Raw genomic sequence first — 16,241 nt, 5'->3', positions numbered from 1 at the left:
CTCATGGGAACAGACTTTTCAGTTCTTCAGCTGAGCATTATGCACCACAGACTACACATGCCACACTTTATCCAGCAGAATTATACAAAATCTGTACTCTCGTGTTCACCGCGGGACAAACACACGAGGTCGGAGCCTTAAAAAAAAAATAAATAAATAAAATGCCGCAGCCGTGGTTCAGACCGGCAGCGCTATCTGCTCCCCCTCTGGATCTGATCTCATGTGGTAAGCTGCACACACACAACCACATCTGTTTACCTGGCTCTCCCTTCTTAGCCGAGCATGACCAATCAGCGCCCGGAGGGTTTCAGAGATTTCATATCTGGTGGAGGTTGTATCTTGGAGATTTGAACAACTTGTACTACAGCAACACAGAACGACACATTCGTGCAATTATCACTTGGGCAAATCTGTTCCGAGCAGCTTCCAAGTCTGGAGTCATTTTCTTCCCGCTGTTTTCAGCTTCTTGTCAGAAGCTGGTGTTAGATTTATATTTTTTTTATCACAGAACAGCGGACCGAGCCTGCGGTATCTCCACCTCTAAGACTCGGCCAACAAAGGTTTTCTGCCATCCTTCAAAAAACTGCATCTCTGTTTAATCCTCGGAGGAAAAAAATACAAGAATTCTGATGAAGGCGATAAATCTGAATCTGAGGTTAATATTAAAGCATTGATCAGATCCCATATTAAGAAGACAGCTGCACCAGTATCGGCGCTGCGCTCCTGTAGCACTGTGTTGTGATGGGCAGTTAGTGCAGCGATCGATGCGGCACAAGCGGAGACATCAGCCTTTTTTATTCCGCGCATTCTTCTCCCATCACTCGAGGCAGTTTATCAGATTTTGCGCATTCCCCCTCTGGAGCCACAAAAGGATTTACACAACTTTTTTTTTTGTGCAGTTGTTATTCCCCAAGACCCTATAAATAGACTTCGAGGTATAAAAAAATGGTGCTGATCCCTCTGAAGTCTTTATTCGGTCTAGGTTTCATTAACACGCATTCTTTTGGAACGGTAAAATCCTTCTATTCAAGGTGTTTTAAAATTTGGATTCTTCAGCCAGTCAAACGCTGTGTACTGCACTCCAGTCAGGGGAATGGGTCGCTGTGCCTCGAAGCGAACTGCAGCACGATTCCTTTTTCTTTTTTACTGTGCTTGTCACGAACAAAGCGCCGACACAAATTACGTGTGATGAAGATGCCATTGCAGCCAATAAATATCAATTAAAAAGGAAAAGCAGGCACGGCGCTCCGGTGTCCCCCTGGGCTCAACTACTGACTGACTAAGAGCAGTTAGCTGAAGTTAGACTCAAACACTCACACTAAATGTCAACTGAAATGGGGAACAACAAAGCAGGAGTTTTATTATTATACAGTCCCCTCCAACATGTCTGTTTTTTTTTTTACCCCAATTACCTCACCTACGGTCGCGTTCCAATGGCAACCTCTCTGAAATCCCATAAAAGTAAGCAGTCGCCCCCCCACCTTCCCCTTCCCTCCCCTCACCTCAGCTCGCCTCCCCTCCCCGGGGACGGAGTGGGTTCTGGCAGGACCAAAGGAGTCGGCTGTCCTCTTCCTTGGCCGTGCGACAAGTTGATATTTCATTTGAATGCACGCTGCCCTGAGCACTGATGCAAAGGCTATTACCCAGAGTGCCCGAGTGTGTTGGCCAACCGTGCTAAGGCCGCATGCTGGAGCACTTCAAAGAAATGAAAAGTGCGCAAAAAAAACCCTAAACTAAATACACTGTATCTACCATTTCTTATTAAATGATCCACTGTGGCAAAGGTTGAGCACATTAGGAGGAAAGCCTCCTTTGTGGCATCTTTTTCAAGGTTATACACGTAAATGTACAACTGACATTTTAGATATAGATTTAGTCATTACATGCTACACTTTTTACCTTTGCTTTTGAGTCATTACACTCTGCTTGGGAAGATTTTTTTTTTTTTTTTTTCCCAGATATCTAAGCTTGAGAACATAAAATGTAGAAGGGCTGGACTCTGACCTGGCATATGCTGTATGTCAAACCAGGCTTAGGAAGCATTTCAAAATTGTACATACTGAACACACTGTTAGATGTTGCGTTGCTACATTTACAGATGTTGATGTGTCTCATTCCTTTTGTACACAAAGTATAGAAACAACCTCTCCCTTTTTTTGACAGAAAATCTGTTGAGACCTAGGGTCGCCTACTAACTTTGTCCACTCTTTCAACCTTAAAGATACCGTTCATACACTCATGAATAACTGATTGAAGTCACGAATAACAATAAAACAAATACATTTACGAGTAATTTCAAAATAAATGTATCCTAATGATGTCTATATTGGCCTGTTTATGTACCCATCTGTCCATGTCCTTACTTACTTATCTTATTTTATATTTCGTAAAAATATTTATGCAAATTCACCCTGTTTTATGTCCTTTATTTCGCTTTATTTTCACTAACAGTTGTATGTGCAACTGTTCGTTTTTCTGGAATTTGCTGTAAACTGTTTTCTTTTAATAAATTAAATGACTTGTCTCTTCAAAGTGGCTCCCCCACCTCAAACACACTTTTTTCTAATCTTCAGAATCAGAATCAGAAATACTGTTGTATTGATCCCCGAGGGGAAAATCGCTCGCCTTAAAGCTGCTCCCATTCAGAAGTCAGAGAAATACAAACTATATATAAGCAAGAAAAATAAAAATGGAATCAAAATATAAGAAATGTGCATTCTACTAGAAATGTATCTATATATAGTGTAAAAAATAATGCCAATGTTGAAATATGGGTTATTGCACATTATTTGTTGTAATTATAATTTGACAGCCCTCCTTAAAAATATGGCCTATAAAAGACATACATGGTGCATTTTTTCTGAGGGAAAGACCGGGAGGCTGTTCCGTACATGATGTCGTGCTCCTTTACGTAACTTGAAGCTTCAGATACGGACTTATTATTCTCTCCGACCCCACCCCCTGCCTTCCTCCCCCTCCCAGACTGTCGTCCTCCTTGACGGAGGAGCCGGGGTGGGGGGATTTTGAAACCATGTGTCGCGTGATTGAGCTTAGGCAAGCAGAATCTCTGTGCACCCCGGCATGTGTGATCTATTACATTATTGAGTGTGTTGACTCAGATTTAAAGCACGTAAAATTAAAAATACTTTCGGGGCACAGAAGTATGTTACATATTACCGATCGCGGGGCCACCCTCATGCTACGGTGATTAATTGGACTCGGTGGCATTACAATATTGAAATGGAGTACCTTTTACACACTTAAAAGCCATTATTTTACGCCCATTAATTTGAAAATTGGAATCGGCTGTAATTCCAACTCGCAGCAAAATGCACGGAGCAGTATAAAATGGCTGATTTACGATAAAAGCTTATTTTACTATGACTTGAGCTGCACAAACATGCGGAGAAGGGAGGAGGCTGCCAGTTGGAAATCCTCGCTGTATGTTACAACAGGGGGAAAAAATGGAGCGCGGCCGGTTAATATCACACCAGTAATGGCAAAATACCACTTGAACAGGGCGCCATCCATTCCAGTTTAATTGAAATGAGCGGCCAATTTTGTTTGCTTAGTTATTCTTTCTGGAGTAGCGCGGGCTGTAGTGACCGAGGTCTAGTGGTCCATGACCCGCTCAAGCGTAGCAGCGAAAGAGGGTAATGAAGACGGACGGATTGCTCCAGCTCTGCCTGCTGGCCACTTCGTAGGGAAAAAAAAAGAGAAGGCTCTGAATTATAACCACTTAAAGACCTAATGCCATGATTAGGTGTATTGATTTACTAAGTCTGGGCACTAACATTCAGGATCAATGGGATTAGCAACATATAGAATTCCTTTTCCTTTTTTTTTTTATCTAGAAGAGGAACTGCCTGTAACGTACATCAAGTTCTCGCTGGAAGTTCAGGCCTGCCCTGCTGGACTCCATGTCTATCGATTGACTTGTCTTATCATTTCTCATATACTCCATGGCCACTGTGAATAACGGCGTGACTTCTGGTAACCACGCAGCATAAGCTGACTCCTAAGACCGTCATGTTGTTTGAAGACAGCGACAGCGACTCTTTGCTGAACAGTTTTGCTCTATTGCGTAAAAGGTAGAATAAATACCCACGATGTGAAAACCAGTGAAATCTCATTTAAAACATGTTTCATTTCAATGTAGACCTTGTCGCTTGAGTCAATTCGCGGTGGGAGGAGGAGGAGACACGGGAATGTCATGATTAGCTGTGTTTGCCACAGTGAAGCCAGCAGCGGAGGGATACGTAGAACATACATACATGTGGGGAAGTCATGGTGTGACGACGGGGACAGGAGTGAGAGTGAAGAGAGAAAGGTGGAGGGAGAGAGGATTAAACTGCAGCCTGTGTGAGAGGGAGTATGCTAATGTCGTCTCAGCCGGAAAGTTTTAATAAAGTAGTTCACCAGATGGCTTCCTCTTGAAGGGGTTGGGATGTCGTAAAAAAAAAAAAAAAAATCTCACATACCGTTTGGTCGCACTAAACAGCATGTCGGTGAGGAAAAACGGTCACGGCCAGCAGCTGAGTTTGACCTTTTTTGACCCCGTAAAAATACTTAGATAACGTCCACCAAGACACTGGAAAAAGTGCATTTTTTCCAGCAACAACTTCTACAGTTAGTTAGTTTGTTAGTTAGTTATTTCAAGATGTTAATGAAGTTGTTGAAGCTTCACTCAAGTTCTTGCCCTTTCATGAGAGGGTTTAACTGGCTGGCTGCAGGCGTGCTAACACGACCCCGAGGTGCTGCAGGTAGTTCAGGCTGACGAACAGTGTTCACGCTTTGGCTTTTAAATGCGTGCCTCTGACCTGGCGTTTCCTCAGGTTAGACCTACTGCCTCGGTCAACTTTGCGTTTTACAATACAAACACTAAAGCGAGTGACTCACTGAGACGTTTTGCTTCCATCCCACGTGCTTATGAGAATTTGGCATTGTTGGATTTATTGTGAATTGGTGCTTGGTAGCACCGACGCAATTCGGTCCCCTTGAAAGTGCACAGTTCAGTGCCAAACCCTAAAAGCAAGGGTAAACATCGTTGTTACCTAAGTAAAAGGGGCATTTTGTTGGCAAGTGCACATAGTAGATGGAAAATAAAACCTCCTAAGTTGTCATTGCAATGGTGTCTTCATGTGTATGGTTATTATTTCAACATTCATAAACCTTATTTAGACTGTTTTTTTTTTGTTTGTTTGTTTTTGTTTGTTTGTTTTTTTCAGTGAGGCGTGCTTCTGACCACAGTTCAAGTTAAGGAACTGAGCAACAACAGAAAAAAACTGCTGTTTCCCAGAACTCGAAGTGGCATCTTAAACATGTGTGTTTATTTTTTACTTTTAACAAGCCATTTGATTTACACTGAAAAGCAGCAAATCATCACATATAGGAAGCTGGAAGCAGAGCAGCTGTATTGAATATTACAGATACTTCATAAATAGTTCCTGTTGGTATGAACGAGGTCAATCAGACGCGGTTGTCTGAGAAATCATTGCCCGACGGTTATTTGTAGAAATCACTTGCAATCACAGCTTGCATGAAATATAATTTGCGAGGAGGGAACCTTTAGGAAGGCTAATTGGTTATTTTTTGAATGTCAACATTTTTACACCAGCAGTTTTTCTTTTCTTTCTTTTTTTCTTTTTTTTTTTCTCTGGCCGTGAAAGCTGCCTGCTGTAGAAAAATGCTGCCTTAATGAAACATATTGGACAGAAGTCCACTTGGAAAACTGACTTTAAGAGGAGCCTCGGCCAAATCATTCTGGTCCGGTGCCTCTGGCTCCTCTCAGCCGCAGTGCTGCCTGATATCTCAGTGACTTTGAGCCTTGTGATTATCCAGTAATCCTACATCTGTTTAAGGTTTGTGTGCCCCACTGCTTTAATGAAAACATCGCAAAAACGCCATGCACCGCAAAACTGAAAGTGAAAACTACTTAAGTGACGTTGGGGCAAAAGTGGCATCTGCACGCTGCTTCATATTCCCGTTAAAACTTTAACTATCTACTCCTGCTATGTTTTTAACTCGACGGGATGTTGGTGCCTGATAAAGATACATGAAAGACGTAAACACTGCTGCAATATATAATTGTGTTATTAAACAGTGTATGCATGTTTGCCTTGATACCCGTCTTTTTTATCCAGCCACCGCGCGCTTCTTATCTTTTTTCGAGCAGTAGCTTCATTCCGCCGTCAAAGATACACAAAGCTTAATGGTTACTTACCCTCCGCTAATTAAAGCAAAGTGGGAACTATTTGATATGGAAGAAATATCTTTAAATTTAAGACTCAGACAGGGGCGGGCTGGGATAATTATTCAGGCGGGGATCTTACTATCAGTCCATGTTCACTGCATTCGCGAGAGACCACAGACTGCGTTTTTTTGTCCCCCCCCCCATTATTTTTTAGATTATTTTTCGTGCCAGTACATATCTATTACTTTTAGCCGATGCAAACATCCAAGATAGTTAAAACCAGTCAAGTGTCAAGCGTTTGTCTATTCCATACTTAAAGAGGCAGTGCGTCAAATTTTAGCTGGGGGGGAGTTTTGGCTTGGATTATCAACTGAATGAGAGGAAATAACAGTTTTGACGCAATGACGTCTGTGCCAGGTGCTGCAGACGTTAGCATGCCAACCCACTAGCCTGGCTAAACGCCAACACTCTCCCATTCTCCCAGCACCCAGTCCAGACTGCTGGCTAGGGCTAACAGAGCTCAGTAGCTAATGGCAGCTAAAGTTAGCAGCAGTTGGCAGCTACTCCAGTGATATTATACCCCCTATTTGTTTGAGTATAAGTCTGGCATTCTGCACTTTTAAGTATGTGCATTCTTCACAGGAAAATTGTATTCAGCTCTTTAGATCATGTCCATGCATCTGCATCTTCTGCTCTCCACAGCATGATTAAGTTTCTATTACATAGTATCAAGTTGGGAAAGGTAGTTATGGCGTGCTGAGGGCAGCCCTCGACTTTAAACACCAACCATGTCCCCTGCTGTGATATGTGTAATTTCAAAGCACTTTCCTGAGCTTTTCTTCCTCTTAATACGCTCCTTCACAGCTTTGCATTTTCTCTTTCTCTCGTTCTCCCTCCCTCCTGTGCTGTCCATTTTCTCGACACGCTACGCCGTGATTGCAGACTCGGATCATACAATCAGAGGCTGACTATTAACTAGCTGCCCTGTGTTGTTTTCTCTTCGGTGTACCTTTTTTTTCTTCTTCCTCTTTTAACACAGTTCTTACACTCTCGGCCAATTAGCTTGCCAGGCAACCAGGAATTCTCTCGAATGCACCAGATGGCCAATCCACGCCTGGATTCAGATATTCAAGAAAGTTTGACTGGTTGGGGTTAGACTTTTAGTTGACCTGATCCTTATTAGGCTATATGTTAAACGATCACCTTATAAAGGAACAGGCGCTACACATTTCCTTGATAAGACTAGAATTACTGAATCGTGGTTGCATGCCTCTGCAAACCCATCAACTTAAACTTCCAGGGAGTTGAATAATGGCCAGAGCACTGTTTGCAGAATATAATGGTATCATAGCGCATTTAACCTCTGACCTTTTGGATAATCCTCTTTGACGTTTGACACATTTTACTGTATATTTTGTATGAAAATGTGTTTTGTAAGGTCATAGTGACCTGACCTCTGTCCTTTGGCCACCAAATTCTAATCAGTTGAGTCATAGTGGACATTTGTTCCAAATTTGAAGACATTCCCTTAAGGCGTTCCTGAGATACAAGAGTTGGATGGACGTTCACAAGAGTTGGAAGGACGTACAGACGGACGGAGGCGTACAAACTGTGGAGTTTATTAAGTCACACATTCTGTATTATACAGCAGGGAACTGCATGAGGGAGAGAGTTTGTGTCTGTGATAGTCAAACCCAGTAAATCAGCCATATCACCCGAAGTCTTCAACCTTGACGCCCACAGCGTTTAACATCCAGACTCGGTCTGTCACAAAGTGACAGCTGAAACTCTTCTCAGGCACCATTGTATCACGTACATCAGGGCCTTGACTGATTCTGGCCTTCCTCTGAACCTCAACACACACACACACACACACAAAAGTTATTGGTTTAGAACTGTGTGCGGCGAGGCATAGAGCACTGTTGATCGATATGAGTGCCAGTGTCAAAAGATCAGCACAAACCCGAGATGTTTAAGCTTGCTACTGTGAGGCGAGCCTGTTGTAAAGGCTGAGGAGTCGACATCATGACTGATAAGTGTGTGCGTGAGTTATTCTGGTAGTCAGTGAAGGTCAATAGCGAACCAATTCAGGAGAGTGGGAAGCAATACCCCTTTTCATCAGAATTCAGGACATTATGTCAGTGATTAGTCCGCCCTGATGAGCACAGTCTAGTTAATAATTCCTGCTGCACATTCTGTAACCGTCTCATTTTGCCTTGTGAAATAAATTATAGCGACATATTTATTTATTATTTGTTTGAGCCTCGGGTTCTTACCTTCTGAGCTGCCCTGCCCCGCGCCAGACCTAACTGGAGCCGCTGGAAGGGATGTGGAGGGAAACATGGTAGATGGGATCAACCTGTAAAGTTTCTTTGAGTACCTTGAAAGGCACTATATAAAATAAATGTATTATTATTATTATTATTATTATTATTATTATTATTATTATTATTATTATTATTATTATTGTTATCATTACTATCGTTGTTGTTGTTATTGTTGTTGTTGTTAAAGACCCATTTTTCTTTCAGGCATGAAATGCAAAAGCACCACGCACACAGATGGTAAAGGAATGCAACTCAATATGAAAAAAAAAACAAAACATTTGGCTGAAAAACTACATAGCTTACAAATCAAATTACTCCTCCTGATCTGAACATCATTCATACCATAGGTGCACACCAAAAACGTGTTACTGCCGTTTCCCAGATGTCCCAGTGAACATTAGCCTGCATGTTTAAATTAGCTTCCTTGCTATCTCTATTTTTCTCCATGTCCCTTCTGGGGCTTCATACTTCACGCAAAGAGGCTGTCCTCATCAGAAAAATGAAAGCAACGGTCATTTGTTTAAAGGCCCCAGAGACCTAATCTCTAAATCAGCATTTTATTGTGAGCTACTGGCTGCTCTATGAACTCACAATTTTTTTTTCTGCCGAACTTGGTGGAACAGTGCGGGCTATTCAACATCGGTGGTACAGGTTTGTCATGGGCGGGGCTCTGATGGAAAGAGGCGATGTTGTGCATCAATCATATATATATATATATATATATATATATATATATATATATATATATATATATATATATATATATATATATATATATATATATATATATATATATATATATATCCCGTGAAGATAGAAAAAGATACAGTTCAGTAATAGGCGCTATCATTTATTTTGCTGTGTTGCAAATCACACTCTTTCTGGCAATGTTTTTTCCTCATTTGGACACTTTGCTCTGCACGTACAGATGAGGGTTGGAAATTTGCATTAGGGCAACACAAACAAATGGTGAGAGGAGTGAATGAGACACCGGAGCCACTCTTTTAGGTCAAAAGGCTAAAAGAGGGTCGAGTATCCAAAAGAGGGTCTGCCTTTATCGTGTGTATGTGGTTTGGGTATGAAATGACTGACACAGTCCAGAAAAAACGTACTTTGCAAGTTATCCCACAGACCGGTCCCTGCAACAGACTCAAACATTAGAAACCTCTCTCGCCGCCCACACAAGAATCACCTCAAACAGCACAGAGAGAGTCTACAGATGAGAGCCACGAAAGTGCAGTCGAGTGCTCAAAACAATTGAGCACATAGCATTGCAAATACAATGCACTTACTCAAGTACATTTTGCATTTGTTGAGAATATGAATCAACATGTAATGAGAGAGAGGCCTTACCATGTTATATAAGCATACAAATCTCCAGAAAATGTGCTATATTTTCATATGTATTCAAACCTGTTATTTTTTTTTTGGGGGGGGGGGGCTTTAAACACTTAAATGACCCTTGGTGGTTGTTGTTTTGTTTTTTTTGATAAGCGACATGTTGTGGCTGCACAGATCGAGACTGTTGTCACTGAGTTGTAAAGGCCAGAGGATTTTCATGTTGTTATAACGTGACTGTAACATCTTGTCTACCAGCAACAGTAGGCGTTGGTTTCTTTTGACTAGAGCTGCAACGATCTTTTGATCTTCGTATGAAAGAAAATTAGTTGCACACTGTTCAAGCAAACCTTTGCTGGCTCCATTATGATGATGATGAGAGCAATAAAACAAGCTTTCAGTCTGGGCTGCTGATTGGACAGAAGAGGCCATTTGAAGACATTGATTGTGAAAATACTCAGCAGACTAATAGAGAATGAAAATAACCCTCAGTTGTAGCCCTACTTTTTAACCATGACCAAGACTAGTTGCATTGTGGGTAATGTAGGCGCCAGGTTTTAAAAAGCAGTCCACTGGTCTAATGTCACAAAATGACTAAAATCAATACAGATGAACAGGAGATGTGGCCTTTTTTTTTTTAATTCACAGTTTATTTTTCTTTGTCAAAGCCTGCTGCCTACAATACCCACATTGAATTCATCAGACTGCATGCAGCTTCATCTGGACTAAAAAAAATGTCTCCATACCATTTTTCCTTTTTCTTTCTTTTTTTTTTTTTTGATATGCAGTACTTGTGCCCAGCACTTGTAAACACTGTTTAAATATGTAAAATTGTTGGAGTTACCCTTTAAATAAGTAGTTTTAATTGATTAAATCAAACAGTAACCACGTTGGTGGTGGATCAGAGAACACACTATTGTGCAATGCATTGACAAAGATCTTTTTGTTATTTAGGTTGAGGGACTAAAACCTTGGAAAATATATCCACAATATGAAAAAGCCAGCATAATCAAATGTGAAAAACCATGACAACCAAACGTGGGCTGGAGTGTGCTTCAGCAAAATACAAAAAACACAACACAATATCATGTGCCTCTTGTTGCAGTCGGGTTTTTTTTTTTTGCAAGCTCAGCGCTCAGTGCTTACTGCTACTGTTTTCAGTTGGGCACCTCTGCCCATGTCTCAGTTGAACGTGGAGGACAACACATTGTTTTGTGAAGTCTCTCATGGTTATTTCCAAATTTGAGGGAAAATGAGGAGAAGAAAGACCAGAACTCAGAAATGCTGCCGTGACAGTCCAGCAGTTAAAACTCATATGAATGACCTAGAGGTAGAGTGAAAGAGTGTATGTAATGTGCCGTGTTATGACGGTTTGAATGCGTGTGTGGGTGGTAGTGAAATGAATATTCCCAAACTGCTGCGAAAAAGTGCCTGATGGAGTCTTTCAGTCAGGCTCAGAATGAGGAAACATGCCTCACACTGACAGAGTAATCCTCATTGATGGCTTCAGTTTTTTTTTTTTTTTTTTTTTTTTTTTTTAAGGGAGCTACAGCTGCAGCCATTTAGACTCAAGGTTAGTTATTTTTTTTGCATCTCCCTTTTTATTCATAAAGGCAGGTTTTTCTGTCTAGCATGCAGTTAGACTATGTTGTGTTTGTGCTTAAGTCTTAAAAGAATAGAGAGACCTTGTTTTTCAGTTTAAGCTGTTTATCTGATTTTTTTTTTTAAATCTTGGCAATTTTGACCATGAAAGTCAATGTACAGAGCTGGGAAACTAGACCCACATCCATTGTCCAGGGCGATGTTCATCGTCTTCAAACTCCAGGGAAAATTATTGGTTTTGTGCCAATGGCAAACACTGAGGCATCTAATTATGTGCATTAGTAAAGGCTCGAAGACATACAAAGACAAACTTTACTTTTGTTAAAAAGAAATCCTGCTTAGCTTTCACAGAAATGTGCTCCGTGGACCAATTACTGTCTCTGCTCGAGGAAGCTGATGGATTATTGAATAAATTGAAGGATATTTGAGCATAATTGCCACATTGCTCTTGCCTTAACAGTTCTACAACAGTCAAGTGCATTCAGTCTGACCAGAGATGATCAGGCCTCTGTGTTATTCATAATGACTCCTGCATTGCTTTCCCCCGCTATTCTTTGGTCTTTGGACGATATGCTGTTGTGGCAGGAGGGGATGTATATACTTTTGATTCATCAGTGTCTTGTTTGTCAGAAGTTTCTTCTTCCTTGTCAAGATCAGACCAGTGATGTTATTCGTTTGAAAATAAAATGACATTACTTGATGGAGAAGTCTCCATCCCTGAAGGCAACACACAGTCTTCTTTCCCATATGTTCTCTCTGTGTATGAGTAAAACAAGCAGCTGGATGACAATGCGATGAGCAGGCTTCAGCGTATTAATATCCTGACAAATGCAACCACTTATTTCCAGTGGCTACATCAACTCAAGTACCGTACTGACATTTGAACTAGTGCATTTTGAACATTTGTTGGAAATAATAGATGTGTTCTCGTACCAGACGGTAATCGTGGTCTTGAGACTGATCTGAGACAAAGAGGACTCTGGATTTTATTTTAAGACCACTCAAGACCACTAAAGACCACACACTGAATATTTTTTTGGAAAATACTTCATGATGGTGTGTACTGAAAGATGAGTCACCTAGAGAGCCTGATGATTGTGCGTCAGTCAGCGAGGGATTCACACTGGTCTGGGCTGCGCTGCTCTCAGTGCCTCAAAGTCTTGATCGTGTCTTGATCTCGATACACTGCGGTCTTGCTCATGACTCAGTCTCAGCACCTTAAAATCTTGGTCTTTTCTAGGTGTCATTACACTTTGGTTCCTGTCAAAACTTGGTCTCAAGCCCTAAAGGTCTGGCCTCATCTTAATATCAATACAGTCTGGTCTCTGTCATGACTTGGTGTCAACACCTCAAAATCTTGCTCTCGCCTCAACCCTTTAAACCCTATGTGTTTTTTCATGACTTGGCATCGGTTTATGCAATTTTGACTACAACATCACGTTCATTTATTGAACAAACAGGCCACATATACTAGAGTTTCCTCTTCTCGAATGGGAGGATTTGTGGCTTTTACATAATCGTAAATTGAATACTTTGGTGCTGCAGGTTGTTCATTGGGTCAGACGGGAGTTAAAAAGAAATTGTGATGGGACATTATTCACACATGGAAGCTATTATTAGACCACTCAAACAAATATCTATCCGTAGCCTTTAAAAATGCGTTAGCGGTTGCCGCTACTTGGAGAAGTCTCCATCCCTGAAGGCAACACACACTCTTCTTTTCCATATGGTCTCCCTGTGTACGAGTAAAACAAGCAGCTGGATGACATTGCGATGAGCAGGCTTCAGTGTGTTGACATCCTGACAAATGCAACCACTTATTTCTAGTGAATACATTCTCTCAAGTACCGCACTAACGTTCAGTTTTGAGGTATTTTAACTGCACTTGACTATCTCCAATCCTTTTTACATTTTGGAGGCAAATATTGTACATTTTAATCTGATGACTTTACAAACTTTAGTTACTAGTTACTTTGTAGAGTGCACATTTTTAGTTACATTTATTTCTTCTGCAAAAATAAACAAACAAAAGAAAACACTGATTCTGACCATCATGAAAACACTGAATCTAGGACCCGATGACCGCTCGATCCCTGGATACATACATGCAATGATATGTATCATTAATTTATACACGTAGGGATGATTCCCACGTTTATCCTTCATTTGTTCATTATTTAGGCTTCTGTTCGTTGGCGTCATAACAACTGCGATGGATGAACTAAGAGATCGTAAAAACTATTGCCAGCAAACCCTCTGCGTACTGAAACCGACTCGTGGTTCAGAAGCGTCGTTAAGCGTCATTTTTGATAAATTACGAGAGAAGATAAACTAACAAGCCCAACTCTAATGCATCTTTGAGCACATTTAATATCAGATGCTTCGAGACTTTTACTCCAGCGTTATATGTATCGGGGACTCCTATCAAAGTGATACTGTTAACACCATGTCTTTAATTTCGGGGTATTTCCTTACAGCGCTGCTCCTCTTGGCCTACAGTAATCGTGATGACACAATTCATACTGTAATAGCATGTTCTCATTAGTCGCACTGAACTGCTCATTACTTGGAAAAATGCCACCATTCTGCACAGATGTGTGGGCAGCATGCATCCCTCCAGCATGTGTCAGCCTTTCACTCAATTTAGGCGTAAACAAACAAAAACACGCACACACACACACACACACACACACACAAATGAACCACACAGCAGCACAAATCCAACAAGTGAGAGAGAAGTCAAGACAAACACAGTGAATCACAGCTGGAGCTGGCTCTTCTCTCCCCTGCACCTATGAAACGTGCCCCGTGCCGAGCGTGCGCGCGCGTCCGTCCGTCCGCGTGCCAACGCATGAATGGCAGTCCTTGACTGAGGAGCCTGACGGCAGAAGTTGCACTGAGAGAAAGCACGCTCGAAACAATCGTGAGGACGACTCTCTATTCATGCGGCATGAGAGTCGACATCATTGCCGTCGCAGACTCGGTGACAATCCGAACACCCACAGCTTCTCCGAGCCCCCCCCCTCCCACCTCAAGGAATTATGCAAAGGAAGATTTTCAAGAATTAAAAAAAAAAAAAAGAAAGAAAGAAAGAAAGAAAGAGAGAAAAGAAAAACTGGAGTGGGGCTGCGGAACGCAGAGCTCCTGGAACACCGAGGGGAAGTGTGGGTTTGTGAGCATTATGAGGCTGAGCGGTGAATTTAGATTTTGGAGCACCCACAGCCAGTAAAAATGGAGGAGGTGATAGGCAGTGTGGGATGAGAAGATTGTAGGTGCCCAGAGCTGTCAGGAGAAGAGGGGAGGAAGGGGAGCGGGGGGAGAGAGAGAGAGAAAAGACGGAGTCAAAACATGTCAGGGGGGAGCAGAGGAGGAGGAGGAGGAGGAGGAAACAGATTCATCCATACATCTCACCAAATATCGGCCATTTAAAGTCACATTGAGATTTGGTGATACAGAAGGACGCCATCTGACAGATTACTGTGAAGCCTTCAACTCATTCCACAATCCACATCATAAAGGTGAGATCATTGCTGTCTCTCTCCTCCCCAAGTAGCGCCAACACTCCCGCCCGCAGTATTTTTTCTGTTTTCTGTTTTTTTTTCTTTTCTTTTCATTCTGGAAAAGAAAAAGGAGAGAAAAACAAAACCCAGAGCTGATGCTGGTCTCAAGTCTCTAGAAATATTTGCAAAAGAAAAGAAAAAAAAAAAAGGTGCTGCTCTGGAACACTGGAGATGCTGCGCAGGAATAAGCCGCGAAAGGCTTTCTGTGTGTGTGTGTGTGTGTGTGTGTGTGTGTGTGTGTGTGTGTGTGTGTGTGTGTGTGTGTGTGCGTGTGTGGAGGGGGGGATTTTCTCATCATCCACACACTCACTGATGCGCCAGAGGAGGAAAAATCAAACCACACTGTTCTGACCGCAAGTGCGCCCAACTATTAATACGCAGACTCGCAGGGCTCTTCATCATCTGCGCGCGTTCGTCTCAGTGTGAGGCAGCCCTCCGCTTACTTACCCATGATGTCTCATCGGTCCGTTCCCTCCGTCCTCCGTGGCGCAATCCGCCGCACAGATCACGACTTCCTCCGCTCTTTTCCTTCCCAGTATCTGAAGAGCCCCGGAGCAGTGCGCGCCTCTCAGGCGAGGGGTGACTCACCTGTCTTCATTCTAAAAACTGTCTCTCGATTCGGAAAAAAGCGTAAACTTTGCGCCCATGCTCCCTGGCGCAGCGCAACTTTCCACACCGGTCACAAAAAACCATGCCATCAAGTTGGAAGACTCAGACCGCCTGGCTCTTAAAGATGTCTCTCAGCCGACGGGAACATAGTCTTGGAACAGGTGCCCGTCAGCAGATTAAAAAAAAAAAAAAAAAACAAGAAAAAGAAAAGAAAAAAGAACCGTCACACGTCGCAAAAGTTAAAAAAGGGTGGAGAGGTGGAGGGCTGTTCAGCGCAGAGCCGTGTGTCCTCTGCGCAAACATCCAGAGGAGCGGCAGAGACGGCCAGACAGCAGCGATCACGGGCAGGCACACGGCCACTGTCAAGGGCTCCTGTGCGGTGCATCGGCGAGCAGGTTCTCGTGTGCGCGCCCCGGCTGCGTGAGGGACGTGTGCGCGCCTCTCGCGCACGTGGGAGACAGAAAAAGGAGGGAGAGAGAGAGAGAGAGAGAGAGAGACAGAGAGAGAGACAGAGAGAGAGAGAGCATCTAATGCAGTGTTTAAGAGCTGCGGGCAGATTGGGATTTGCTTTTTGTTTTTCTGTTGCTCTGCTCTCCATCATCATCATCATTA

The 16,241-nt window shown here is 42.4% G+C and overlaps 1 protein-coding gene across 2 annotated transcripts in view; it reads right to left on the bottom strand.

Moving 5' to 3' along the window:
- The window catches only part of lrrtm4l1 (leucine rich repeat transmembrane neuronal 4 like 1), a 64,483-nt gene extending 48,448 nt beyond the window's left edge, over positions 1 to 16,035 (bottom strand). For both annotated transcript variants that reach the window (XR_005077978.1, XM_037116204.1), the window contains exon 1: positions 15,468 to 16,035. Coding sequence is in view for 1 of the 2 variants with exons in the window: in XM_037116204.1 (XP_036972099.1) it covers positions 15,468 to 15,471 (4 nt within the window). In the remaining variant the exon portion in view is untranslated. The remainder of the gene's footprint in view (positions 1 to 15,467) is intronic.
- Positions 16,036 to 16,241: the final 206 nt, after the last annotated feature.

The sequence above is a fragment of the Acanthopagrus latus genome, chromosome 12 (assembly GCF_904848185.1).
Source record: "Acanthopagrus latus isolate v.2019 chromosome 12, fAcaLat1.1, whole genome shotgun sequence".
Classification (NCBI taxonomy): domain Eukaryota; kingdom Metazoa; phylum Chordata; class Actinopteri; order Spariformes; family Sparidae; genus Acanthopagrus; species Acanthopagrus latus.
Note: the sequence above shows the minus strand (reverse complement) of the source record. Positions and strands in the feature narration are given on the sequence as shown.